Source organism: Lynx canadensis, chromosome X (genome assembly GCF_007474595.2).
Source record: "Lynx canadensis isolate LIC74 chromosome X, mLynCan4.pri.v2, whole genome shotgun sequence".
NCBI lineage: Eukaryota > Metazoa > Chordata > Mammalia > Carnivora > Felidae > Lynx > Lynx canadensis.
This window is the reverse complement of record NC_044321.2, coordinates 7101838-7129039: the sequence shown is the minus strand read 5'-3', so window position 1 is coordinate 7129039 and position 27202 is coordinate 7101838. Positions and strand designations below refer to the sequence as shown.

Here is a 27202-nt window from a genome sequence, read left to right as displayed (position 1 = left end):
TCTGACACCCACACAGAAGCCTCAGAGAGGCAGAGGTAATACCGGGTTCCCGAATGAGGACCCCCGCGGGTGAGGTGAGGGCGACTGACGGTAAACCCGCTGGGCGGGGTGGGCTAAGCAAGGAGGGCGAGGGAAGTAAAGATTATGGATAACTCCTTCCCTTTAAATCTGAAACTCAAACCACAGCTCTGGAGCATATAAGGAAAGCTTGCATTTCTAAAAATACAGCCGACAAACTCAGCAAAGACATTACCTCACCCCAGGTGAAATTCATTTTATGGGAAAATATTAAAAAGATGTTTAAAGAAATAAATGAGGGCATAACTTTGATTTTAAAAGAGCAAAAACTTGTGAAACCACAAAAGGATAGAAAATAAGAGAGAAAGAAATAGGAAAATAACAAGTTAGCAGTTTGGGAGGTAAAAACGTAGACCCTGAAACTACAAAGAAAACTTGGCCACGAGGGGAATTTGGAAACTGAGTTTTAGCCTCCCCGTAGGAGGGGATATCCGCATGTAAGAATATGAAATTCGATCCATATTTCATGCCATATACAAAAATTAAATCTAATTGTTTTCAACATTTATTCCTTTTTTGAGAGACAGAGAGAGACAGTTGTGAGTGGGGAAAGCACAGAGAGAGAGGGAGACGTAGAATCCGAAGCAGGCTCCAGGCTCCAAGCGATCAGCACAGAGCCCGTCGCGGGGCTCGAACTCACGAACTGTGAGATCGTGACCTGAGCCGAAGTCGGACACTTAACCGACTGAGTCACCCAGGCGACCCCCAAAATTAAATCTGAATGGATCATATATGTAATGTGAAAGACAACGGGACAGAACTTGGAGGTGCCTGGCTGCCTCAGTCGGAGAGGCATATGTGACTCTTGACCTCGGGGTTGTGAGTTCGAGACTCACGTTGGGTGGAGAGATTACTTGACAACAAAAAAAAAATCTTAAAAAAAAAAAAAGAACTTCTAGAAGAAAGCATGGGAGGAAATCCTGGTGAACCTTGAGTTGGGCAAAGATTGGTTTATACAGAATGAGAAAAAAACATCAAAGAAATCTTTACAAATTAAACAGATCATTCTAAATTGTATTTCATCAAAAGTAAAAACTCTTTATAAAGCACTGTCAAGAGAATGTAAAGACAAGCCACGGATTGGGGACAAATTTTTATCTAAATCAAAAAGTATTTGTACGCAGATATATAACAACTTCTAAAACCTCGTTAGTGAGGAAATAATACCTTTGCCAAAATGGATGAAAGATTTGAATAGGTACTCTACCGAGGGAGATGTGTGGGTGGCACATAAAAACATGAGGAGATGTTCAAAATCATTAGTCATTAAGGAAGTTGTCAAGAAAAGTCATCGGGGCAAATTAGAACCTCGGTGTGATACCCTTCTTACCTAGTAGAATGGTTAAAATTAAAAAGCTGGACCATAGCAAGTATTGTTGAGAATGTGGAGGAACTGGAACTCTCGCATGCTATTTATAGGAATGAAACAGTGCATTTGGGAGAACTGACAGATTTTTAAAATTTTTTTATATGTATTTATTTTTGAGAGAGAGACAGAGTGCAAGTGGGGGAGGGGCAGAGGCAGAGGGAGGCACAGAATCCGAAGCAGGTTCCAGGCTCTGAGCTGTCAGCACAGAGCCCGATGTGGAGCTTGAACTCCCGAACCGTGAGATCATGACCTGAGCTGAAGTCGGACGCTTAACTGACTGAGCTGCCCAGGCACCCCTGATAGTTTCTTTTTTTTCTTTTTTAAATATTTATTTATTTTTGAAAGAGAGAGAGAGAGAGAGAGTGCGTGTGTGTGCGCGTGCATGCATGCATGTATGCGTGCATGCATGCGTGCATGAGAGCAGGGGAGAGGCAGAGAGGGAAGGAGAGAATCTCAAGCACGTTCCACGCTGTCAGCACAGAGCTCAATTTGGAGCTTGAACCCATGCACAGTGAGATCGTGACCTGAGCCGGAATCGAGAGTCAGACGCTCAGCCAACTGAGCCACCCACACGTCCTGAACTGACAGTTTCTTAAGTAGTTAAACGTCCACTTACCATATGATCCAGCCATTCCAGGTGTTTACCAAGAGAAATGAAAGCATATGTCCTTATAAGACATGTACATGAATTTTCATGTGAGTGTGAAGGGTACTAACCCCAAACTGGAAATGAGCCAAATGTCCATCGACAGATGAATAAACAATTTGGGGCGCATCCGTAATGAAATACTATTCAGCAACAAAAAAGAACAAGCTACTGATACATGCCACGACATGGGTGAATCTCAATAAATTATGGTGAGCGGGGGCACCTGGGTGGCTCAGTCGGTTAAGCTCTGACTCTCGGACTGGGCTCAGGTCAAGATCTCACGGTTCGTGGGTTCAAGCCCTTTGTTGGGCTCTGCGCTGACATCGTGGAGCCTGCTTGGGATTCTCTCCCTCCCTCCCTCTCTGCCCCTCCCCCACTCACTCTCTCTGTCTCTCTCAAAATAAACAAGTAAAAAATAAAAATAAAAATAAATTATGGTGAGTGAAGGAAGCCAGACAGAAAGTAGTATATTCTGCATGAATACATTCATATGGAAGTTTAGAAATAACACTTTCTAATAATCTATAGCAACAGGAAACAGATCAGTGGTTGCTTAGTGACAGGGAGGGGTGGGCAGGACGAATTACCAAGGGGCTCTAGGAAAACTGGAGGCATGATCTATGCGTTCATTGTCTTGAACCTGGTGACTGTTTCCTGGGTTTATGCATATTTGAAAACTTTTAAATTTGCACGTTAATTATGTACAGTTTGTTATCTGTTAATTGTATCTCTATAAAGCTGTTTATTTTTTTAAATGTTTATTTTGAGAGAGAGAGAACGAGCGAGCACAAGCAGGGGAGGGGCGGAGAGAGAGAGAGAGAGAGAGAGAGAGAGAGAGAGAGAGAATGAGAATCCCAAGCAGCCCCTGAGCCGGCAGCACAGAGCCTGGCTCGGGGCTGAATCTCACCAACCGTGAGACCACGACCTGAGCCGAAACCAAGAGTCGGATGCTTAACCGGCTGAGCCACCCAGGCGCCCCTCAATGAAGCTGTTTATAAGACAATTGCATATTTATATGATGGAACAGTCTTCAAAAATTAAAATTAATGAAGTAGGGTGATATGTATTCATATGGACAAATCACAAAAATATAAACAAGATTTACAGTACTTTTGTACGGAATGAGAATTGTTATATAATATTGGATACACTGCAAAAAAAAAAAAAAATCCCACACAGTGTTTGGGCACGTTGTACATGCTTGGGAGTCACCCACCCTGACTTCAAAAAAGGTGTTTTCCTCTCAAGAAGGACTTGAGTGAAATTAGGGAGGGACACACAGGGCTTCAATGCTATCGATAATATTTTACTTCCTTTTGAAAAATCTTACGCTAATATGATGAAAATATCGAGATTTGGTAAAGCTAGTACTGTGGATAGGAAATTTGCCCCTATTCCTTGAAAAATTGTGCGTGTGGAATTTCTCCCTTTTTTAAAAAAGTGCCCAGGGACATTATCTCAGAAGCTGTGTTAGAAAGCACACAGTACTTGGGAAAGATGAGGCCCAGTTTGGCTTTCTCTTGAGTGACTGCTTTGGCATATCGCCAAGGAATAGTTGATCCCCAAACTCGGAATTCACAGTGACTGGGTCCCTGGCCAGGGTGTGTTGGTGTAAGGGATACATTTTCAGGAAAAGAGGAACATGGGTACCTACACCCTTTAAATCTGAGGTGCTGGGCAGGGAGGGCAAGCGTGCCTGAGGACCCTGAACGCAGAGAAGGGACTGGGGGGCCCTCTGAGCGGCACTTGGAAGTGGGGAGCTGGACGAAGCGCCAGCAGGATTTGGGGGATCGTGGTGGTGAATTTCATCCACCTCGCGCCTTTGCCACCATGTGTCTCTGGTGCCGACACAGACCATTGCTCTCAGACCATTGTGCGTTCTTTGAAATACATAGCTTGGCAGCCTTTGTACTTGGACGGACTGGAGAGTCTCAAGCCATGAGACTCCCTGGGAAAGAATTGTCTTATCTCTTCAGTGGTGGGCGATAAATTTCATGTCAACACACGAAAAGCTGGCACCAGCCTCCAGATGAAGCAAATCACGTGCGTTATGTTCAGGCACGGGTCGATGGTAAAAAGCTGTAGCCGCAGAGAAAAAGGGTCCCTCGTCCTCACTGCTTTTGTGTACTCTGAATCTCCAAAATTTAAGATAATTAACCGGACTACACGTTCGGGCTTTTCTTCAGCCTGATTGAAATGCCAAGGACCGGCTTCCTTGGCCACTCAGGTATTTGTGATGACTGAGGATCAGTTGCTAGGACATAACAATGTTGGGGTGGAATCCTGCAATATACATAAAAGCACATGTATTAAAAGCATTTAAAATGCATTTCAAGAAAAACAAAGGGCTACTTTTCAAAGCATGCGTAAGGTATAATAAACAGCCAGTAAATCGCCATACTGAAGCCGGTGTCCCCAGTCAAAGGAGATCCACCAGGCGGGATATTTCCATGATGAGTATGGAATGAATTCCTGAAATTACAGTGTGCAATCAACACTTCCCAAAGGAAAAAAGAGCAGGGCCAACTCGGAAAAATTTCCCCTGTGGCAGTAACACATAATATAAAGGATCTTCTTATGTGTCAGGATCTAGTGTTTCTTTTCAAAAATCAAATTTTATTCATCTTGTCAGATTTTTAAAATAATACATGAAGTGTTTTCTAATGAAGAAATTAGTATTTTGCCAAACGCTCCGTGTCTGATCCCCAAGGGCTGTATACCAAGTAGGGTAGTGCTTCCCAGAGTGTGGGTCCGATCAAGGCCATCTGATCAGAATCGTTTCAGTTAGCAAACTTTTTTTGTAAAGGGCCAAATAATAACTATTTTTGATTTTGCCAGACAGTTTCTCTTGCAGAAGCTCACCTCTGCCCAGTGTTGTAGTGTGAAAGCAGCCACAGGCGAGTCCTAAATGAATGAATGTGGTAGTGTGCCAATAAAACTTTATTTACACAGACAGGTGTGTGCGGAGTATGGCTCACAGACCATAGCTTATGAACACCTAACTTAGAGCGGTATTTTTACCTTTTCTTTTTTTAACTGGAACTCACAGTAAGAAATACATAGGACATCAAATCCAGCTTGTGTGCACGTGCACACGCGCACGCGTGCGCGCACACACACACACACAGAGTTTTGCAAAACCTAATTTGCCCTTTGTACCAGAAGTACACTCTGCTACTTTCTTTCCTCCTCCCCTCTTTTTTTTTTTTTTTTTTTAATTTTTTTTTTTCAACGTTTTTATTTATTTTTGGGACAGAGAGAGACAGAGCATGAACGGGGGAGGGGCAGAGAGAGAGGGAGACACAGAATCGGAAACAGGCTCCAGGCTCCGAGCCATCAGCCCAGAGCCTGACGCGGGGCTCGAACTCACGGACCGCGAGATCGTGACCTGGCTGAAGTCGGACGCTTAACCGACTGCGCCACCCAGGCGCCCCTCCTCCTCCCCTCTTCTATTTGATGTTTTATTTTTTTAAATTTGTTTATTCTGAGAGAAAGGGAGAGGGAGCGAGCGCACAAGCAGGGGAGGGGCAGACAGAAGGAGAGACCAGAATCCCAAGACAGCTCTGTGCCACCGGCACAGAGCCGATATGGGGCTCGAACTCACGAACCGTGAGATCATGACCTGGGCCAAGATGAGGAGTCGGGCACAACCGACTGCGCCACCCAGGCGCCCGTCTTCTACTTCGTGTTTTCAGGGCTAGTTTTCATCCTACCTGTACCTCATTGCCTGTTGAGATGCAGAATCCCGCTGCTCTGCCGGTGACGGCTTTTTACCTAGGATATTGAGACGTGAGCCCAAACGTCTGTAGTCCTCTTTGTAAAAGATCCCCAGCAGCTTCTTATGCACACCATTTTGAAAAGCTCTGATCCGGTGTATCAGATGGAATTGTACACTTGAGTTAAAATTACAATTATTCCAACAATTGTTTTCTGTGAAGCATTCCTATGTGTTCAAAGGAGGCTCTCATTTTGGCCTGTTTCAACTTACGCATGACTGAGGAGGTTTTTTTCCCTTCTCTTTTTAAAAAAAATTTTTGAGAGACAGAGTGCAAGCAGGGGAGGGGCAGAGAGAGAGAGAGAGAGAGAGGGAGACACAGAATCCGAAGCCGGCTCCAGGCTCCGAGCCGTCAGCAGAGAGCCCGACGCGGGGCTCGAACCCACGAGCCTTGAGATCATGACCTGAGCCGAAGTCGGACACTTAACCGACTGAGCCACCCAGGCGCCCCTCCGTTCTCCTCTCAATGTCACTTTTAATTTCCAATATCATGATAGAAGAAAAGAAAGAAGAGAATAGAGTTCAAGCATTGTTAGATGTGTAGTCATGGGATCACTGACTGGCGTACTGAAAGGATAAGTGATGGACACGAAGTTATTCCACATAAGGTCGCAATATTCCTCTGGATGTATTCACGTTAGAAGCTAAATTCAGTTTGGTGCAAACTAAGCGTCACTTCGTTAAATGTTTATTCGTTTTTGAGAGAGAGACAGAGTGTGAGCGGGGGAGGGGCAGGGAGCATAGGAGACACACGGTTAATCCGCTGCGGAGGGTCACTAGAATTCTAATGAGTGAATTCTTTTGCCAGGCTTCGTATCATATACCGTTTGCTCCAAGGTTTTGACACTTCATTCTCTAACTCTCCTTTCAGGAATTTTTCGCACTCTTGCCTGAAATTTTGTGGCCGCGGTCTCTCAGCGCAGCACATTCATTTCCTTTGTTTGCTGCAGTACGACATAGCTGGAATCAGATGTTCCTTAGAGGCCTCGAGTTCTGACATCTCCTTCCTTCCTTTTCTCCGATTAAAGTTGCATGGGAATGGTAATGATGACTTGGAGAAAGAAGGAATTTCTTGGAGTTAGCAGGAATTCTGGAGGGGGCTGGAGCCAGCCCCGTCTGTAAGACAGATTAACTGGCCTCCTCCCTACCCTTTCACCCAGGGCTGGTTTCCATTCCGGAATGATCATAAAGCCGGCCAAGACCTGTCCCGAGCTGTGTGGAGAGGGCACCGGGCGCTCGGCAATTCTAATTAGCAATCTAATTTTAACTTGGCTTCTGGCCCGAGGGCTTCATCTTGTAGCACATTTCAAACACCAGAGCGCATGGTCAAGTGGGTTACCGTGCACTTATCTTGGCCTACCCCAGAGGTGACGGTCAATTACGTTTGAGGGTCGTTTTCAAGCAAGACAGGATCAGGAATCGGAATGGAGGTTGGAACCAAACATGCATTTTTATCCCGACTGGGAAACGCTTATCAAAATAGTTCTTAGTTATCAAGCAAGCACAAAGTGCCTGGAAATGACGTTCCCAGTGAGGGGAAACGGCCCAGCTGTGCTTTTTTTGGCCTTCTCTCATCTGCTCAACAGGAAAAATATTAATCAATGGAAAAAACGCTCTCTTTCTGTGAATTTAACACATGAGTTTTAGATCGCGTGGGAAATAGTAATACCTCATGTTTTCACATCACAATTTTATTACGTGGATTGCAAAGAACTTTTTAGAAAATGGTTCTTACTGAGGCCACACGTTTGCACCTATGGAGATGTTTTATTTGCTTGGTGGCCCAGCTGCAAACCTGAGATAAGAGAAGGTTCCAGCATTCCCTGTGATCTTTCAGTAATTGAGTGGAATAGTGGGGGAAGAGGTCTGGTGACCCTTGTAACTTACCATGGGGCAACACCTTGTTTCCCCATCAACAAGGAAGTAATTCGCCATTCAGTATTTTCCCATAAAACAAATTAGCAACGCTTCTCCAAGGAGACAAAGGCTGTCTAAGCCAGGAGTCCCGTATCGGAGATTTCCATATGTCTCTGCCTGCTTGTCGGACTTTTATTGAAGGACAACTTACGTGCAACAGAACGCACGCATCAGAAGGGTCCAGCCCGATGCGTTTTCCCTAAGCGAGCCCACCCGTGTAACCATCTCCTCTTTTCAAGGTGATGAGGCTCCGCAAACTGGCTCAGCAGATTGCAAACTGCAAGCAGTGCATTGAGCGGTCGGCATCACTTATCTCCCAAGCGGAACACTCTCTGAAGGAGAACGATCATGCGCGCTTCCTACAGACGGCGAAGAATATCACTGAGAGGTGAGTGCGGGGGCTGCTGGGAAGTTCTCAGCCGCTGGGCTCCTGTGTCTGGGGAGCCATTGGTTGGCCTTGCCCTCCCCTTGCTTTTGTTTTCATTTTCAAGGCTGAGTACCAGGGAGAATAGAGGCTTTGAGCAGCTTTGTTCCAGCTAAAGATGCTTCCCTTTGACATGTCAAAGCCTTTTCAGCAGCGCCCTGGAGTTCAAGGCCTTTGAAACAAGAGTCCACCAGCTAGAAAGAATAAAATCAGCCTTGCTTTTTGGGGGGGAGAAAGCTTATGGTGGCACAAAACCAGCATTTATTGTGACTCTCAGACCTGATCTTATCGTACGCTTGATAACAAAGAATCAGAATGAAGGCAAAGACATAAAAGGGAATCTTTTCTTCCATCTCAGGGCTCATCTATTTGGAGAAAAAAAAAAAAAAAGAGCAAACTCCCAGGTGTTGTTTTCCGTTAGACCTGTTTTTATTTGGTCGAGAAGCTTCGCCTCTTCTGAAAGGTCAAAGCTGACTCATGTGAGAGAGAGCGGACCCACCTGTCAATCTCCTACCTCTTGCTTTGAAATGTGTGGCTTATTCTAGGGCAGGGAACATGGAGATAACATTATTTGAATGGACGGTTCAGCAGTAAACTGGTGGGAGTCTGTACTCCCTTGGTCCGAGTACTTGATCGGTACAGAATCACTTGTTCTCCCTGATGCAAAAACCTACAGCAGCTCTCGTGAAGCCACAAAAAGCACCTGACTCCACCTAAATGATATCTCCAAGCCTTGCCAATGCCCTTGACTTCTCATTCATTCTGCTTCTCAGAGTCACTTGCCCCTTATCCAGAGCAATAATAGAATCCAATCACCGGACAACCCCAGGCAGCTCATTCATGCTGGTCTTTATCCTAGAGCAGGAGTCTGCCAACTCCTATAAAGGACCAGAGAGTAAATATTTTCAGCTTTGCAACTTATGAGGTCTCCTTGGAAGCTACTCAACCCGGCCGTGATAGCTCTCTATCAGCCTCGCTTAGACAGTACAGAAACACTGTCTAAAGGGTGTTTCTAAAAACATTTCGCAAAACAGGTATTTGGCCCTCTGGCTGTATTTTGCCAACCCCTGGCCCAGGGGGGGAAATACCATCCTATGACTTGAATTTCTTCAAGGAAAGAGAAAGAAAGCCAACATTAGTTGAGTGCTTGCTTGTGGCGGCCACCGTGCTAATTCTCAAAATGTCGCGTACAGGTAGGCATTGATATTTCCGTTTCCGCTCTTCTTTCAATTAGAGTAACGTACAGTGGTAGCTTTACAACTCTGGTCTCGTATTGAACCTGCCTCGCCGTGTTGTTATAGTTGAGAAACATTTCTTCCGCGATTGGTTCCGACACCTGATCTCTTCCAAAGCACGTGGATAACAGCTGGTTATATCCTTAAAATGATCACCTCCCTACTCTTTTTTTTTTTTTTTTTAATTTTTTTTTTCCAACGTTTATTTATTTTTGGGACAGAGAGAGACAGAGCATGAACGGGGGAGGGGCAGAGAGAGAGGGAGACACAGAATCGGAAACAGGCTCCAGGCTCTGAGCCATCAGCCCAGAGCCCGACGCGGGGCTCGAACTCCCGGACCGCGAGATCGTGACCTGGCTGAAGTCGGACGCTTAACCGACTGCGCCACCCAGGCGCCCACCTCCCTACTCTTAAGAGAAGCCAGTTTCTTTCCTCGTGTCTCCTAGGTTCCAAGCGTTTAATTGTCTTCCCAGCTCTCATCTGGACTGCATCCAATTGTTTTATATGCATCCTAAAGTTAGAAAGTGCAAATACCACTAATAACTCCGGTGTGCCTCGGGCAGTCTACTAGACAGTGTTTGCACTTATGTCATGATTTCCAACTGGGATCCAAGTACTTTTCTCCAGCCTTAAATCACGAGATGGCCAGATGAAATGGCTACCGTGAAGTGCATTTCTCAGCAATCCCTAAAAATTTGATCCCGTGCAATATGAAGAAATTCTCAAGGGCAGAGAATGTGGCCCCATACCAGTTAAGACAGAACATTCTGGGGGTACCTGGGTGGCTCAGCCGGTTGAGCGTCCAGCTTCGACTCGGGTCACGGTCTCGCGGTTCATGAGTTCGAGCCCCACATCGGGCTCACTGCTGTCAGCTTGTTTGCGTGGAGCCCACTTCAGATCCTCTGTCTTCCTCTCTCTGCCTCTCCCCTTTTGCGCTCTTCCAAAAATAAATATTAAAAAAAAAAAAAGAACATTCTGGAAGAAGACCTACCTACCTTTGAAGTGTAACATAAGCACATGAGTGTCCACACGTGATCTCCCTCAGATCCAGTAGGGTGTAACTGGTCCCATTCACCTCCACCCGTAACAAGCCCATCTCGTCAAGAACAGAAACATGACTTTGAGTTTTCTTTCTACAAATGAATTGTATAATACAGTTGACCCTCAAACAGCATGGGTTTGAATTGCACAGGTGCACTTATACAAAGATTTTTAAAAATAAATACAGTACAGTGCTGTAAATGTACTTTCTCTCATGATTTTCTTAATAATATTTTCTATAATAATATTTCTTAATATTTCTAATAATAGTTTCTTCTCTCTAGCTTACTGTACTGTAAGAATGCAGAATATAATGCATATGACATACAAAAAAATGTGTTAATCGACTATTTATGTTACCGGTAAGGCTTCTGGTCAACAGTAGGCTATTAGTAGTTATGTTTTGGGGGGGGGGATCAAAAGTTATACATGGATTTTCAACTGGGTGGGGGTCAGCACCCCTAATCACCCCCCCATTGTTCAAAGGTCAACTGTATACTATATTCTCAAGCATCACTAATACATACTTCTCGCTGTGATTGTATGTGCGCTTTTATGAAATTATTATTTTTTTTAAGTTTATTTATTTTGAGAGGGTGGGGGGGAATGCAACAGGGTGAGTCGGGGAGGGGCAGAAGGAGAGAGGGAGAGACAGAATCCCAAACAGGCTCTGTCTGTCAGCACAGAGCTTGATGCGGGGCTCGATCTCACGAACGGTGAGATCCTGACCTAAGCCAAAATGAAGACTTTGATTCTTAACCGACTGAGCCACCCAAGCACTCCTAAAATTATTGTAAATAAGCAAAATTATGCACTAAGTCCAGACATAAAAAAGTCGGCCGCCTGTTTATGAGAAGGCTAAACTTCCATCAAAGTTTAAAGACATAGTACCTGTAAAAATTTGCCAACGTCCTTCGTCCCCCCGTTTCTGCAGCCCCTCTCTTCTGTCTTCATTTGTCAATCTTCTTGGTCACTTCCCGAGCCTTTCTCTTTCTAGGACTGGAACGAAGGGAAAGGGCCGGGGGCTTGGACCAGGACCTGGGAAACTTGGGCAGATCCCAGCACCGCCACTTTTTAACTGCGATCCTTTGGGGGTTATCCGTGAGGTATTTTCTGCTAAGAGGAGTGGGCTTGTAATAGCTGCCTCTATTGGTAGTTTTCATAATACTGCTGATATCCTATCCTAAGAATGGGCCTTTAATGTCATTGATACTCCATACTGTATGTTGGATTTAAGTTTTCAGAGTTCATTGTGTCGGTACGGCCCTGCCTTGTGTGTCTCTTCTGGGGGCTGGTCTCTGCCTGTCTCTACTCTTCAATCCTTTACTTAGTAAGCATTCCACTCTGGGACGTGACTTCGTGATTCTCTGCCTCCTATTGTGTCTGCCTTGGGCGTTGGCACCTGTATACTTCCAAACCATCTTTATTCTTCTAGTCAAGGGTGGAAAGCCCAGAACAAACTTGGAATCCTGCAAGCCTTCCTAAAGTGAGACTTGGGGGAGGTTTTTCGACATCTTTAAACCACTTGAAGTGGATATGTTCACCTACAGGCTGAATCAAACTGCGGAAAGCTTTTTGATTTAGAAACAGTAAGAAAAAAAAAGGAGACAGACCCTCAAGCTTTACCTTGTAGGAGATGCATGTGCTTTGGAATCAAGTATCCGGCTCTGAGTTCGTTGCCTGGCAGTAATTACGGACGGCATTGGGGCTGCTCCTTTAACACTTGTGAGTCTAATCTTGCTCGCACGCTCCTAGCAGGCGGAACCCCCAGCCATCTTGTTCCCACCATTATAGCCCCAGCACGTAGCAAACTGCCTGACGTGAATGAATGAGTGAACGAATTATGAAACAGGTCGAGGAGTCCTACCTGATGCGGTTGTCACAGGGACAAAATGAGATAATGTAGTAAAACTATTATTCCAGTTCCCGTCCCAAGGTGAACATGCAACAAATGCTCATTTCCCGTCCTTCCTACTCACTGAGTTGATGCAAACAGATTGTATAACATACCGCATTCTCAAGCCACGCTAACGTATAGGTCTTTTGTATGATTGTATGGGCGTCTTTACAAAATCACGTTAAGCAAAACTTTTCACTGAATTGAAGCATAAGAAAGTTGGTCTACTGGTTATGAGAAATCTGAAGTTTTAGCAGCGAATTCTCAAGAGGAGGGTTAAAGGAAACTTCCCTCTCAACAGTACCCATTTTTCAGACCTTCTAGGAGGGTGTCCGACTCCACAGAGTGACCCCTCTGCCCTCGAACACCTAAGCAGTTCAAGGATCCATCAGACTTACCCCGAATATAAAGCCCAGAGCTCCAGTTGTCAGCTCTGGCAAGATGTCACTTGATTTTAAGAATTTAAGCACATGTGATGAGTGGTTTTTGAAGAGTGTTCTGGTAGGGTGTTAATTGGTATTAAAACAACAAAATTCCAGAGCCAAATGCATCCGGGAAATCTTGAGCAGACCCAAGTAAACCACATTTTGTTGCCATGAGACCTCGCTGGGTTTTACTGTGGTGATGTGCCCTCTCGCCCAAGAGAGACGACCCATTTAAGTGCCATTGTCGGGGGCCTGGCATGGGGGCGATGTTCAGCAGGAATGCCCTGACATTGACTGTTTGACAGAAACCCTGTAAGCAGTGTAATTCTAGACACATCCACCTTCTGGAAAACTGGCCCCATGTGGCTCCTAGCAAACAGAGTGTTATAGAGATTAGAGCCATCAAAGTACAACCAGAAACAGAAGTAACGTGCAGTCCACCCCCTTAAGCGTCATAGGGCACAAAGTCCTTATTTGCCTCAATATGACCAAGGCTTCACATACACCTACAGGCATGTGCACACATGTGTGTATACACACACACACACACACACACACACACACACACAACTGTGAAGGCACAGAATTGCGAAAGTGGCCTAACACTGATGGCCCTGGTGGATTTTGGCATCTCATCTGAAAGGCCAGAAGATGGGCAACAAGGATTTGGGGAATAAAAACGTGACCTAAAATGTTGAATCTGGCAGCTCTCCCCTCGCCTGTCACTCCAATTAAGAATTTGAAATTGTAGCCAATGATAAATATCTTTCCTTCCATCAAAAAACTGTGTAGGTGTTAAAGGCTGCAGTAACTCCACAGACTCTTGCCGTCAGTCTTTGCCTCTCAGGCTTAGGGACTTTCAGCCTTTCCGTTCCCACCCCGCAAAGTTCCCACCACCAAGATGGCAGGCATTTTTAACCCTGTCACGTGACCGAAACACATTTTTAGTTACCTGTGGACCATAGGACCAGGAGAAACGTGGGAGAACTCTATCCTGGATGAGCCTGAACAGAAGCTTCTGCCCCTGGACTGGGCAAGTGCTAAGGCGAGAGTCAGAGGCCTTAAGGTCCTCTCAGCCCAAGACCTTCTAATTGGGGTTTCGCTTTGAAATTTTTATTTGAGGAGTTCAAATGCCGTTAGAGCATTTCTTTTAACTTTTCTGCACCGATGCAAATATGTCGGGCTCTTCAGCCCCTGGCATACTTTAAGGGCTTAGTAAATATTTGCTAAATAATCCTGGGATCTCTCGGAGTTTTGAGGAGTTTTTCTGATTATGGGTCATAAGGAAAGCATTTTTAAGTACAGTTTGACCATCTGTAAAAGATGCCAGCAACCGTCCCTTTATCCATCAGTCTAAATTAGCAGGTGTGTTAGTCACAATAATTTGCCCATCTCCCTCGGGCGCAGTCTTTAGCCAACGAGATCCCGTAACTCTGCTATTTACTGTTTCTTGGTGAAAAGGTGAGGTGGTGAATTTAGACTCTCCACCCTCATTGAAACACTTGAAACTTTTCTTTCCAGAGTTTATGCCTCTTCAAACTTTCATCTATGGATCCCAGTATCATTCCGATTATTACATTGTTAATTATCCTGTCTCCTTCCCTCCCCTCCACAGAACTGAAAATGTACCAGAAGTACAAGTACAGAAATTCTATTTCTAAGGATTTTGAGCACTTCACAGGTGTAACTATTATTATCTTTTTTTTTTTAACGTTTATTTATTTTTGAGACCGAGACAGAGACAGAGCATGAACGGGGGAGGGGCAGAGAGAGAGGGAGACACAGAATCGGAAGCAGGCTCCAGGCTCTGAGCCATCAGCCCAGAGCCCGACGCGGGGCTCGAACTCACGGACCGCGAGATCGTGACCTGAGCTGAAGTCGGATGCTTAACCGATTGAGCCACCCAGGTGCCCCTATTATTATCTTTTTTAAGGGTTTTTATTTTTTTTTTTTTATTTTAAAATTTTTTTTTTCAACGTTTTTATTTATTTTTGGGACAGAGAGAGACAGAGCATGAACGGGGGTGGGGCAGAGAGAGAGGGAGACACAGAATCGGAAACAGGCTCCAGGCTCCGAGCCATCAGTCCAGAGCCTGACGCGGGGCTCGAACTCACAGACCGCGAGATCGTGACCTGGCTGAAGTCGGACGCTTAACCGACTGCGCCACCCAGGCGCCCCTTTTAAGGGTTTTTAAATGTTTATTCGTTTTTGAGAGAGAGAGAGAGAGAGAGACACAGAGTGTGAGCGGGGGAGGGGCAGGGAGCATAGGAGACACAGAATCCGAAGCAGGCTCCAGGCTCTGAGCTGTCAGCACAGAGCCCGATGCGGGGCTCAAACCCACGAACTGCGAGATCGTGACCTGAGAAGTCGGACGCCCAGCCAACCGAGCCACCCAGGCGCCCCGAAAATATATTATGTTTATAAAATACAAAGTTCCGGGGCGCCTGGGTGACTCAGTTGATTAAGTGGCTGACTTCACCTCAGGTCGTGATCTATCAGTTCATGATTTCGAGGCCCGCATCAGGCTCTGTGCTAAGAGCTTGGAGCCTGGAGCCTGCTTTGGATTCTGTGTATCTCTCTCTGCCCCTCCCATGCTTGTGCGCTCTCTCTCTCTCTCTCTCTCTCTCTCAAAAATAAACATTAAAAAATTTTTGAAATAAAATAAAACACAAAGTTTTAAGAGCCACTAAGAGGTATAGGAGGAGCTACATCCCCTTAGGTAACGAGGTTGAAATTTTTCTAGGTTAAACGGAAGAGTAGAGACCTGGAATTCTCCTCCTGGCTGGGGCCAGCCAGCTTTGTGACCTTGTATAAATGGTGGTGTTTACCAAACTTAATGAAATACCCAGATCACCAAGATTATGAGGCTGGCATAGCCTGATATGCTCAGAAGTGGCCTACATCATGCCACAATTGTGTTGCCTTTAAGAGAATCGCCTGCGGTTCTTAACTAGTCAGATTGTTCTGCCATTAGTAACTGAACTTTGCAAATCAACTTGAGAGCTCCACACAGGCCTCTCGGGAGATCTCTCACACATAGCAGGAGAGTCAGACCCACCAGTACCTTGCCGTAGAGTTTATGAACGAGAACTCTAACTAGCAACCCTAAATGAAGAGGAGAAACGATGTATCCGTTGGAGGAATGTGAGAGAAAGCTCATGAATATTTTTCATGGCATCTGCCGGGAATATGGGGCAAAACAATGAATACAAGGAGAATGGAGCGAGCCAGGGAGAAAACTCCTCTCTTAATGTTTATTTCAGAGAGGGGCTGGTAATTGATGAAACCAATCCAATATCTGGAAACATTCTTTTTTAATCCTCACTTTGCCTTTTATGCAGTTTGAAATTTTGGAGACTCCTCTTTGAAGTAGAGCAGGGTCGGGTCTGAAAGGAACAAACCGTTTCCCAGACAGATGTGTGAAGAAATGCCCGGAGCTATGAGCTTCTCGCTGGGGTTAGATGTGAAGGGGCCAGGCTGTTAAATACACAGCAACATGAAATATGAATATTCTTTCACCTCCGTGGGGAATTTTTTTCCGAGGTAAAAAGAAAGGCGGCGGGGGGAGGCAGAACGCTATTCTACTGTTTACCCAATTCCTTTGCCTGGTCTTTGAGCTTCCATTCATTAGTATGGTGTTGCTGTGCTGTGCCACTCCAAGATCCTTTCTGAGGCTCACGTGTGAAAACAGCACGGTTTTAAAATGATATTTCTTGTCCTTTTATTGTCTTTCATTCCTATGCGGCGACAGTGAAAGCCATCTTGACAGTTCTAAAATGTTGTTTTCTTTACATTACAGAGTCTCCATGGCAACTGCATCATCCCAGGTCCTAATTCCTGAAATCAACCTCAATGACACCTTTGACACCTTTGCCTTAGATTTTTCCCGAGAGAAGAAGTTGCTCGAATGTCTGGATTACCTTACAGGTAATGTCTTGCACGCGCGCGCGCGTGTGTGTGAGTATGTGTGTGTGTGGGGGGGGGTTAATATTGTGTACATTCAGTAATACGCATACTTTGCCCCCCAGATCCGTTCCCTAAAAACCAGAGGGGTGCGCTTCTGATTTAGGAATGGAGTCTAATATTCCCATAAACAATTTCTGGCACTCTTTTTTCTTTTTTTTTTTTCACTCAAAACAACACAGTCTGAGACCAAACTGGGAACAGAGGAAAAAGGAGAATCTCAATAACTGAAAACATATTTACCACCATTTTCCCTCCCTCTCAGAGTGTGGGTACCACAAATAATGGCTCTGTTGGCCATCGCAGGGATACATAAGGGAGCGTGGCTATTTTCCATTTCATCTCAGCAAGGCATCGGACTCTCACGGTGTCTTGCCAGAGAAAAACTTGGCAGCTAACTTCGATTGGGTGTCTACCCTGCTCCGGCTTTTTGTATGTGAGAGCCTGTTTAATCTTCCCAACATCCAACTGAGGTCAAGTGTTGTCAGCCTCATTCTGCAGAGGACGGAGGTCACCCATCTTGCGGGAGGTCAGGTAGCCAAGGACTTGGCAGAGTTAGCATTTGCTTGGGTCTGTACAGACTCCCAAAGACCTCCTGGTCTTTCTCGTAAAAGACCACATTTCATCTTGGCAAAGGTCACCATGGCAAACGTCCCAGAAATCACACGCGAATTCCTGGTACCATGTTTCCAATAGGCATTTTTTGGGTCAAACTTAAGAAACAAAAGCAAACAACAATAAAAGAAAACCTTAGCCTCCTCCCATTCCTAACCATGCTTCCAGATTTTTCTTTGCTGTCAACCTCTAGAGCGAGAACTGAAATCATTCGCTGGGAGGATGTGGACTGTTTAGATGACCTCTATTTGTGTTAGCCAAAGCCACCGGTGCCTATGACTTCAGGAAAGCTCCATGTATACAGTGAAGCCAGATGTGCACCAAACTCAGGACAGGCGGCCCTCGAGAGACCACATCCCTGGCTTAGTTAGCATGGCATCAGCTTCTCGACTCCAGCTCTGTGTGTGTGTGTGTTTGGGGGAGAGTGGTTGGAAAAGACGGAGCAGGAGAAAGGGAACATTGTGTGTAGTTTGTTTTTACAGTCTGTGGATCAAAAGCAAGGAGTTTTATATCCAAGGGGCGTTATACCCAGACAGGTTTTTTCTTCACAAGAATCCGAGGCGCTGTTTTTAGCCTTTCTGCATTTGCAAGGGAAGCGGTCATCCCACAAACTTCTTATCTTCTGTAATTCTTTCAAACCACACCACTCAAAGAAGTTGACTCAAAAATGCATTTGCAGTAAGGAACCAAACTTGGTTTCAAACACTTATGAATATCCTGCCCTCCTTTTTTAAGCTTTTCACTCTGAGATTTATCTAAACTAACTACCCCACAGAACCTTCCACGATGATAAAAACGTTCTATATCTACACTGTCCATTATGGTAGCCGCTAGCCACATGGGGCCATCAAAAACTTGAAATGTGTGTGGCGAGTTTTTACTTTTATTTAACTGTAATTAAATGTAATTGAAATTTAAAAAGCCACATGGAGCTCAGTGGCTACTGCATTAGACAGTGCTTTCTCTGGCTAAGCTGTTTTTCATAATGACATCCGATTAAAAAAAAGCTCTTTTTTTCTTACATCATTTGGGATTGAGTGTGATCGCAACAACAGAAAATCCACTTAGCAGTGACTAAACCCATCAAGGAGTGTTTGTATCCCGGGAACAGGAGGACGGAGCTGTGTGTCCCGGGCCTGGGTAGCGGCTCACTGACGACCTCAGACTCTAGCTCTCTTCTTTTTTTGCTCTGCCGTCTTCACTGTGTTGCCTTTTCGCCACACGATCACAGCACAACTACCCCACCTCCGTGCATTATGCTCAAATTACAGGCAAAAAGAGAGGGACACAGGGGAGATGATGACAAAGATCCGTGAGCCAGCTTTGTCTTGGGTTATTAGGAAAATGAGAAGCTTGCTCAGAAGACCCATCTAGCAGACTCCCACTTGTGTCTTATGGGCCAGATCCACGTCACAAGGTCACGGCCAAGGACACAGAAGAACGAAACACTGTTTGGCTGGGCACTTGGCCTTTCTGCACAAAATCAGTGTCTCGTTGACCCGAGTGTATCCTCCCCTTCCCCAAGAATTGTTTAATGGTATTTCAGTGGGCACACCTTCATGGGCTAATCTCTAAGCCAATGCCAGAGTAGTGATTAAAGGAGAAAATGTGAAAGCACTTGGCACCGACTAGTACCAAGCACACCATGTATCATCCCCGATGCCTGTTTATGCCAAACGAAAGATCACATGGGGTACCTGCTCTTATGCCTTCTTAACTGTCAACGTCAAATACGAATTTGGTCCGCTTCTAGACATAACAGCGATCCTGGCCATAACGTAGGATGCTTGGCTGATATTGCCAAGTCCAAATAGCCTATCAGACGTTCGTAAGCAGGAAATGAAGTGTTTGCAGAATATGAGCCCGCCATTTCTTGTGCCCTGTTTATGACAGAGGCAGGAAAATAACAGCTCTGCTACCCGGTCCATGAATATTGAAATTGGGAGCATGGTGCTATTTTCATTTACCGTAAATTAGGTATTGACTTTTCAGGACAAACCCATTGGGCTGATAATCAAAACAGGGTTAGCCCGCGTGGCTGTGAAAACAAGATTTTTTTTTCCCCGTGACATGCCTCTAAGCGGTATGTCAAGTTAATAACCCGGAGAGGTGACATTTCCTCCCCGATTGCAGCAACTGCCGTGTGCCTCCCAGCCACTCGCTTCTTTTGAGCGTAAGTTTTCTTTATATTTAATCATATATTGCAATGCAGAAAGAACACAACCTTTCTACAGCGGTGGATGGAAAAAATAATTCAGTGAACTATTTAGATCACGGGAGAATAAGCGTTTCTCCACTGGTCCAGGCGGGGTGATCCCACACGAACACGGACAATTGGAAGCACGTTTTATGGTGCGGCCGGGCCTCCCCCGCAGAATGCGTCTCCGGGTTGGCGTCGCTGATTCATGCACATCAAAGTCACAGCGCATGACACTAAGTCTTGCGTGTGGATACTTCAGGAGATAGGTGTGTAAATACATATTCCAGAAAGAATGCTTTAAAGGCTCGACAGAGCCTTTCCGTCTTAATGCACAGCTTAATGCAGCCTCTGCCACGGGTAGGTGCTCATTAATAATGTTTGTAGAATCCAATAACCAAGAGACAAAGCCGGTCTATGTGACTTTGTACAGCGAACATACTTCATACTTGGCCGCCTACCGTATTTGTCCTGAATACACCGTCAGGTGGCAAAAGGAAGAATACGAAAACAATTAGGGTCTTAAATTTGCCATGTTTATAAACTTTTCTCCTTCTTTGGGTTTGTTCAGGCCTCATCAATCCTAATCGCAATTTAAAGCAAGAAAGAACTCTGCAATGATGTAAACTGAGGCTGCTACCAATCTGTAGAATGCTGCAATTTTCTCCTTTTTTGAAGTTAGGTTCTAGTATCCAGAAGAGTGGAAATAAAGGCCTGGATCAGTTCTCTAAGCCAGGGGTTGGCAAACTTTGACTATAAAGGGCCAGATGGTAAATATTTTAGGCTTTGCAGGACATATGGTCCCAACTACTCAACTCTGCTGTTGCACAAAAGCAGCCACAGACAATACGTAAATGAATGAGCCTGGCTGTGTTCCAATAAAACTTTATTTACAAAAATAGGCAGTGGGCCAGATTTGGCCCATAGCCATAGTTTGCCAACCCCTGCTCTAAAAGATTATTGCCGGTGCAAAGCACTCACTGCCTAGTCTTTTTCTTGCTCACAAACTCTTCTCATAAAACCAGGTACTGAAATCAAGCCGGTAGGTTTTAAATCAACTTAAAATAATTATTTTGGTAGGATTTAGACTTCTCTGCTCCAGACTGTGTTCAAGACATAAAATAGCAGCCTTCTCCAGTGTTTTCTTCGGGGAAGGAAAATGTACTTCTTAGATATGATCGATTGTTCATCATGTCCTTCTTAATTTGAAATATCTCCTATAAATTAAAAACTGAGGAGAAAATAGGGCCACACTAATAAGGGTTTTTTTTATAAGGCATCGAAACATCTAATGAAAGGGGTACCTGGGTGGCTCAGTCGGTTAAGTGTCCGACTCTTGATTTCGGCTCGGGTCATGATGTCACGGTTTGTGAGTTCGAGCCCCGAGTCAGGCTCCGCGCTGACAGTGCGGTCAGTGCGGAGCCTGCTTGGGATTCTCTCTCTCTGCCCTCCCCCTGCTCACACACACGCACTCGCTTGCTCTCTCTGTCTCTGTCTCTCTCTCTCTCTCAAAAATAAATAAATTAAAAAAAAAAACATCTAGGGGCGCCTGGGTGGCGCAGTCGGTTAAGCGTCCGACTTCAGCCAGGTCACGATCTCGCGGTCCGGGAGTTCGAGCCCCGCGTCAGGCTCTGGGCTGATGGCTCGGAGCCTGGAGCCTGTTTCCGATTCTGTGTCTCCCTCTCTCTCTGCCCCTCCCCCGTTCATGCTCTGTCTCTCTCTGTCCCAAAAAAAATAAATAAACTTTGAAAAAAAAAAAAAAACATCTAATGAAAGAAAATTTTCAAACAATTACTTGGTAGGTTTGTTATGGCATAACGAACATCAGTATTTTTCCAATTGGTTTCATAAAATACGTGGCCTCACATACCTCAGGGGTTGGCAAACTTTGGCTCTCAGGCCAAATCTAGCGCTCACCTGGTTTTGTAACTAAAGTTCTCCTGGCACCTGGCCACGTCTGTTTGAGTCTGAATTGTCTGTGGCTGTTTTTGTAGTGCAGAGGCAGAGGTGAGTAGTTGTGACAGAGACCATATAGCTTGCAAAGCCTAAAACATTTACCATCTGGCCCTTTACGGAAAAAGTTTGCCATCCCCCCCCCCCCCCCCCCCCCCCCCACGGATGAAATCCCAAAAGTTCATCTCGTTTACTTTCTGCCTAACATGTTTTCTTGCATGGACAAGAGTATTAGTTGCTTAGTCTCCTCAACCTGCTTTCACGATAGAGACAAGTCCCTCCTGGAGGGCCGAAGTCACGCTACCTGTTAAAAATCACAGCGATCACCAGCCAACCAAATGTGCTTTGGATTGGGGCCACCGTCTCTAGGACGGTGGTCCTGATGGACCTGTCCAGAAAGGCCTGCTTTGACTGTCACACATCTCCTCTGCAACGTATCCCAGAGGTGCCTGCCTCGTCGCTGATGAGCATTCTTGATCCCCACAGCTCCCAACCCTCCCACAATTAGAGAAGAGCTCTGCACAGCTTCCTATGACACCATCACCGTTCACTGGACGTCCGATGATGAATTCAGTGTGGTCTCCTATGAGCTCCAATACACCATATTCACCGGACAAGCCAATGTCGTTAGTGAGTATTGCGCACCCTATCGGTCTCTCTGTTTGGTGACTGTTTCCGGATAGATTGCGTTTCTAAATTTAAGCATCAGGGGGAAGACAAGGGAGGAGAGGATCCATGGTATTTATTGGCTGCCTTGCCTAACCAAGAAGATGATGGCGTTCGCTCGTGCTCTACGAGCAAAACTAGCTGGCCAAATAGCGACGAAAATTAATGATCTCTAGCAAACCACATGGATGAATCTTACAAACATGTGAGAGAGAGAAGCAGGAAACCAAAGCATACATGCAGTACGAGTCCGTTTGTACGTTCATAACTTAAAGATAAAAGGAAACTCTTGCTTAGAGATGCATATGATCGTGTAACAACTAGAGATAAAAGCGGGGTGGCTACTTTCTGGGTGGGAGTCACATGGTTTAGTCATTGTATCATACATTTAGTTTTATGTACTTTTTCGAGTGTTGTTTCACGATGTAAAAAAAAAAAATGTAATAAAATGGAGAGGCAAGCAATGTTAGTAACTGGCCCCACCTGGGAAGAATTTCAGCCCTTCCTTGAAACACGGAGAGGCCCCTCTCTCCCTGGGGCCCGTGAGATATTTGGCATCAGAGACAATGTGATGATCTCACATCGCCCCAGTTGCTGGCCGGAGAGGTGATCACAGAGGAATCTCTCCTCCCCACCCCCGCAGCTATTTCAATTGAGTTGAGTAAATGGAAAAGGACCAGAGGAAGTGGCTTTTCAGGGGAGCAAGTTTGAAGCCTCTTTAGCAAATTAAAATAGAGCATGTCAAAGTAGAATAGAATAGAATAGAATAGAATAGAATAGAATAGAAGCCACTTTTCAACAAAGAAGTGTTTTGAAAAATTCAGTATCAACTTAATGTGCTTTTATTATGTAAACCTCTTCTCGGCTTCACCACACTGTTCTTTCCTCCCACGTGTAATTCTGACACAGTTCTGAGACGTGTGATGCTTAAAAAAGAAATCAGGTGTAGGATTAATTAAAAGAGTGATGGGCGAAGAGCCCTGCTTCTGAGTAACTGAAGGTCACTGGCTCATGCCAACAAATGGACCCCCCAGCTTCCTTAGCGCCTCGTTTCCCAGGCTTCCCTCCTCACCCCTCAGACCCTCCCCTCCCTAATTGGCCTGCCTTGGAAGCTTTATTAAAATCTTACCATTTTCCAAGAATGTGTAAGGGGGAAAACCGTGAAACGTCGAGAACAGCTTTGGCCAGCCGCCCGAGCAGGGGGGAAACAGAGGGCAGAAGCGGCAGGTGTAACAAAAACGTCTTGGGGGAGATGATGGCCTAAGTCTCGGAAGAGAGTGGGTACGTATCAGAGAGGTAAGGGGACGCCAGGCAGCCACCTGATCAGGCGCAAACCTGTAGAGACCTAGAATGGCCAGGCGTTTTCGGAGACACCGCCTACGAAAGCCTGGCTGGAGAATTGAGTGAGGAAGGGGAGACAGGGAGACGTGAAGACGGGGAAGTAGAACCAGGACTCAAACCCGAGTAGGTCTGGTTCCGGAAAGCACGTGTCCTTCATCATCAGTCTCTAAATCCTAACCCGCAGTAAAGACCCGGCCACAGCCTGCTGGATTTTCCCCTGTGGGCTTGGGCGTCACGCGGAGCCGCACTGCCATCTGATCGGTTGGAAGCCGTGTCGGGCAGTGCTGGGGACGAGAGAGTGGGACAGGGCAACACTAGAAGCAGAGACGGGAACTGGGAGGCCCGTAGTAATTCACGGAGGCACAGCTGGCCAGGACCCGCCAAGGGCACTAGCACCGAAGAAGGCGAGGGCAGGAGAAGATGATTCCAGAAAGACTTCACCTCTCACCCGTATCCCCGGGGAACACCGTTACTATCTTCAGCTATTTGGAGTGCTTTTGGGGGCACATCTGAGAGGCACGGGGGTATCAGGATTTTCGATTCGTCTGGTTTCGCTCCCCAGCCCCAGCCCTACATGCCCCCCACAAATCATGAAGCAACGCTGATTCCCTAAAATCTTTCTCTTTTTTTATTTAAAAAAAAATTGTTTTTCACGTTTATTTATTTTTTGAGAGACAGAGACAGAGCATGAGCTGGGGAGGGGACAGAGAGAGAGAGAGGGAGCCACAGAATCCGACGCAGGCTCCAGGCTCTGAGCTGTCAGCACAGAGCCCGACGTGGGGCTCGAACTCATGAACCACGAGATCATGACCTGAAGTCAGATGCTTAACCGACTGAGCCACTCAGGCGCCCCTAAAATCTTTCTTTTTGGTGAGCAATGCACGAACACTGTATAATAATGTATAAAATGTATCTAGTGAAAATTGGATGCTTTTCAATACGCCAGCCACCTCAGTTCCAAAGTTACCCACTGTGGGGCCCCTGGGTGGCTCCTTCGATTGAGCATCTGACTCGTAATTTCGGCTCGGGTCACGATCTCGTGGTTCGTGAGTTCGAGCCCCATGGGAGGTCCTGCGCTGACAGCGGGAGCCTGCTTGGGATTCTCTCTCTCTCCCTCTCTTCCCCTCCCCTGCTCACACCCTCTCCCTCTTTCTCTCTCTCTCAAAATAAACTTTAAAAAAAGAAAAATATTAAGATAAAAAAACAAAGTTACCCACTACATCAATTCTATTTCACATGCATCTTTCCTGGGACGGTCTGTTAATAGACGGGCGTGCGTATACATTCACAGTCACAGAGAAATACCTTTTTAGGGGCGCACAAGGTAACATGCCATACACAGCTCCTTACCTTGCTTTTTTCACCCAGAATTTTCTCTCTTTTGATGAACTCAGGGACAACGGATTAGGGACCTTAAGTACGTTCGCAGACTCCCTTTACCTTTGCCATATAATATAACACCAGGAGCGTTAACGATGATAACGATGGTAAGACTTTTGTCCTTTGCCATATTCTCTTGGCTAAAAGCAGGTCACAGGTGTTGCTCACACTCAAGGAGAAAGAAATGCACAAAATCATGAATAGTAGAGTGAGAACCACGGCGGCTACCCAAGTTATGTCTTTCCTGAGGTGTCTTGAATCGAATGATTATGAGCGTTTGGACAGTACGTAGCGCCTTGGCCTGGACTGGCGGGCCTTTGTATCAGTTGGCTTCTGCTGAACAGCCAACAACCGCAGAAGCTAGGTGGCGGATGACGATCCACACGCATCGCTTGTGTGTCCGGAATCCGGTGGGAGTCCGCTGGAGGGTCCCGCTGACCTTGGTGAGGCTCCGTCCTGGTCCGGCTGCTCGGCCGGGGCACACAGCGCCCTCCCACAGTCCCGCTCAGGCGCCTTCTCCTGGCGATCGCAGCGTGCCGGTGGAGGGGCAGGCCCGCTTGCACACGTGCTTTGCGAGCCCTTGCCTTTGTCGTGTTAGCCGATGTGCCACAGGCCAAAGCAAGTCCCCTGGGCGAGGCCAGAGTCAGAACGCGAGGGCCTTCAGGGGTCCATCACAAAGGGGACGGATACGGCCAGGAGCAAGAAAGTGGAGCCAGAAGGCAGCCCGCTCTAGAACCCTAACTCGATACCAGCTCGTCCCTCCATCCCCAGAATGAAAAGAAGAGATCTGTTGCTTGAAACTTAGGGCTTCTCAGGTGGCTAAGCTGTGACTAACTTGGCTCCCGTGCTGTCGGCATGAAAAATAATACCCCAACAAGACATATACATGGAATAGAGGAGCGAAGGCCATGCCCATGGAAATCCAGTGGCAACAGCACTCCTGAATCCATAGCTTTGTGCTTGGTGATTCCAGGGAAGGTGTTTTGTTCCCCAAGAGCAGCGGCCACAAGAAAATACATGGCAATGACTTCATGAAGATGACAGACCTTGCTTATTTAACGCACAGGTGCCAAAAAGGCCATTCTCCCAGGACGGATGGAAAGCAGGGACACTGTAGGTGCTCATCTAATGGGGGTACACTCATCCGTTTGTTGGTCTCGAGAGTTATTTGTCCCTTGAATGTCCATTGAGCCGGTATAGTGAAGCCCTGAGGCCTCCAGGATCAAGTTGTAACAAGGAAAGAATAAACTTAGATAAATAGGCAATTGAGGGGCCCCCGGGTGGCTCAGCCGCTTGAGCGACCAGCTGTGGCTCAGGTCACGATCTCACTGCTCCTGGGTTCGAGCCCCACGTCAAGCTTTGCTCTGACAGCGTAGAGCCTGCTTCAGATTCTCTGTCTCCCTCTCTCTCTCTGCCCCTCCCCTGCTGGCATTCTCTCTCTCTCTCAAAAGTAAACATTAAGGGGCGCCTGGGTGGCGCAGTCGGTTAAGCGTCCGACTTCAGCCAGGTCACGATCTCGCGGTCCGTGAGTTCGAGCCCCGCGTCGGGCTCTGGGCTGATGGCTCAGAGCCTGGAGCCTGTTTCTGATTCTGTGTCTCCCTCTCTCTCTGCCCCTCCCCCGTTCATGCTCTGTCTCTCTCTGTCCCAAAAATAAACAAACGTTGAAAAAAAAAATTTAAAAAAAAAAAATAAAAAAAAAAAAATAAAAAAAAAAAGTAAACATTAAAAAACATTTTAAAAAGGCAAGTGAGGGGCGCCTGGGTGGCGCAGTCGGTTAAGCGTCCGACTTCAGCCAGGTCACGATCTCGCGGTCCATGAGTTCGAGCCCCGCGTCGGGCTCTGGGCTGATGGCTCAGAGCCTGGAGCCTGTTTCCGATGCTGTGTCTCCCTCTCTCTCTGACCCTCCCCCGTTCATGCTCTGTCTCTCTCTGTCCCAAAAATAAATAAACGTTGAAAAAAAAAATTTTTTTTAAAAAAAAGGCAAGTGAGGTGCAAAGATCTTCAAATTATTTTCTTCTTAACTATTATACATACTTGTAGTGACTGGGAGAGACCTGGATTTGAATCCCAACTTTGGGCCACACTAGCTCCATAATTTGGGGGCAAATCATCTAACGTCCTCTGAATCTGTTTCCTCATCTGTAAGAAGAGGTAATGTTTTACCTTCACATGGTTGAGATAACAAAAGTGTAGGTCTTAGCCCCGCATTTGCCGCAGTGTTGGCACATAAATATTCAAAGTTCTTATTCGTACAAAAATATAGACTACAGTCGCCCG

General features: G+C 46.0%; 1 protein-coding gene across 3 annotated transcripts in view; it reads left to right on the top strand.

The window, feature by feature from the left end:
• MID1 (midline 1) overlaps window positions 1-27202 on the top strand; it is a 151984-nt gene that overhangs the window by 106230 nt on the left and 18552 nt on the right. For all 3 annotated transcript variants that reach the window (XM_030305833.2, XM_030305837.1, XM_030305834.1), the window contains exons 5-7: window positions 8028-8176; window positions 16610-16737; window positions 22025-22168. In XM_030305833.2, coding sequence (XP_030161693.1) covers window positions 8028-8176; window positions 16610-16737; window positions 22025-22168 — 421 coding nt within the window. The remainder of the gene's footprint in view (window positions 1-8027; window positions 8177-16609; window positions 16738-22024; window positions 22169-27202) is intronic.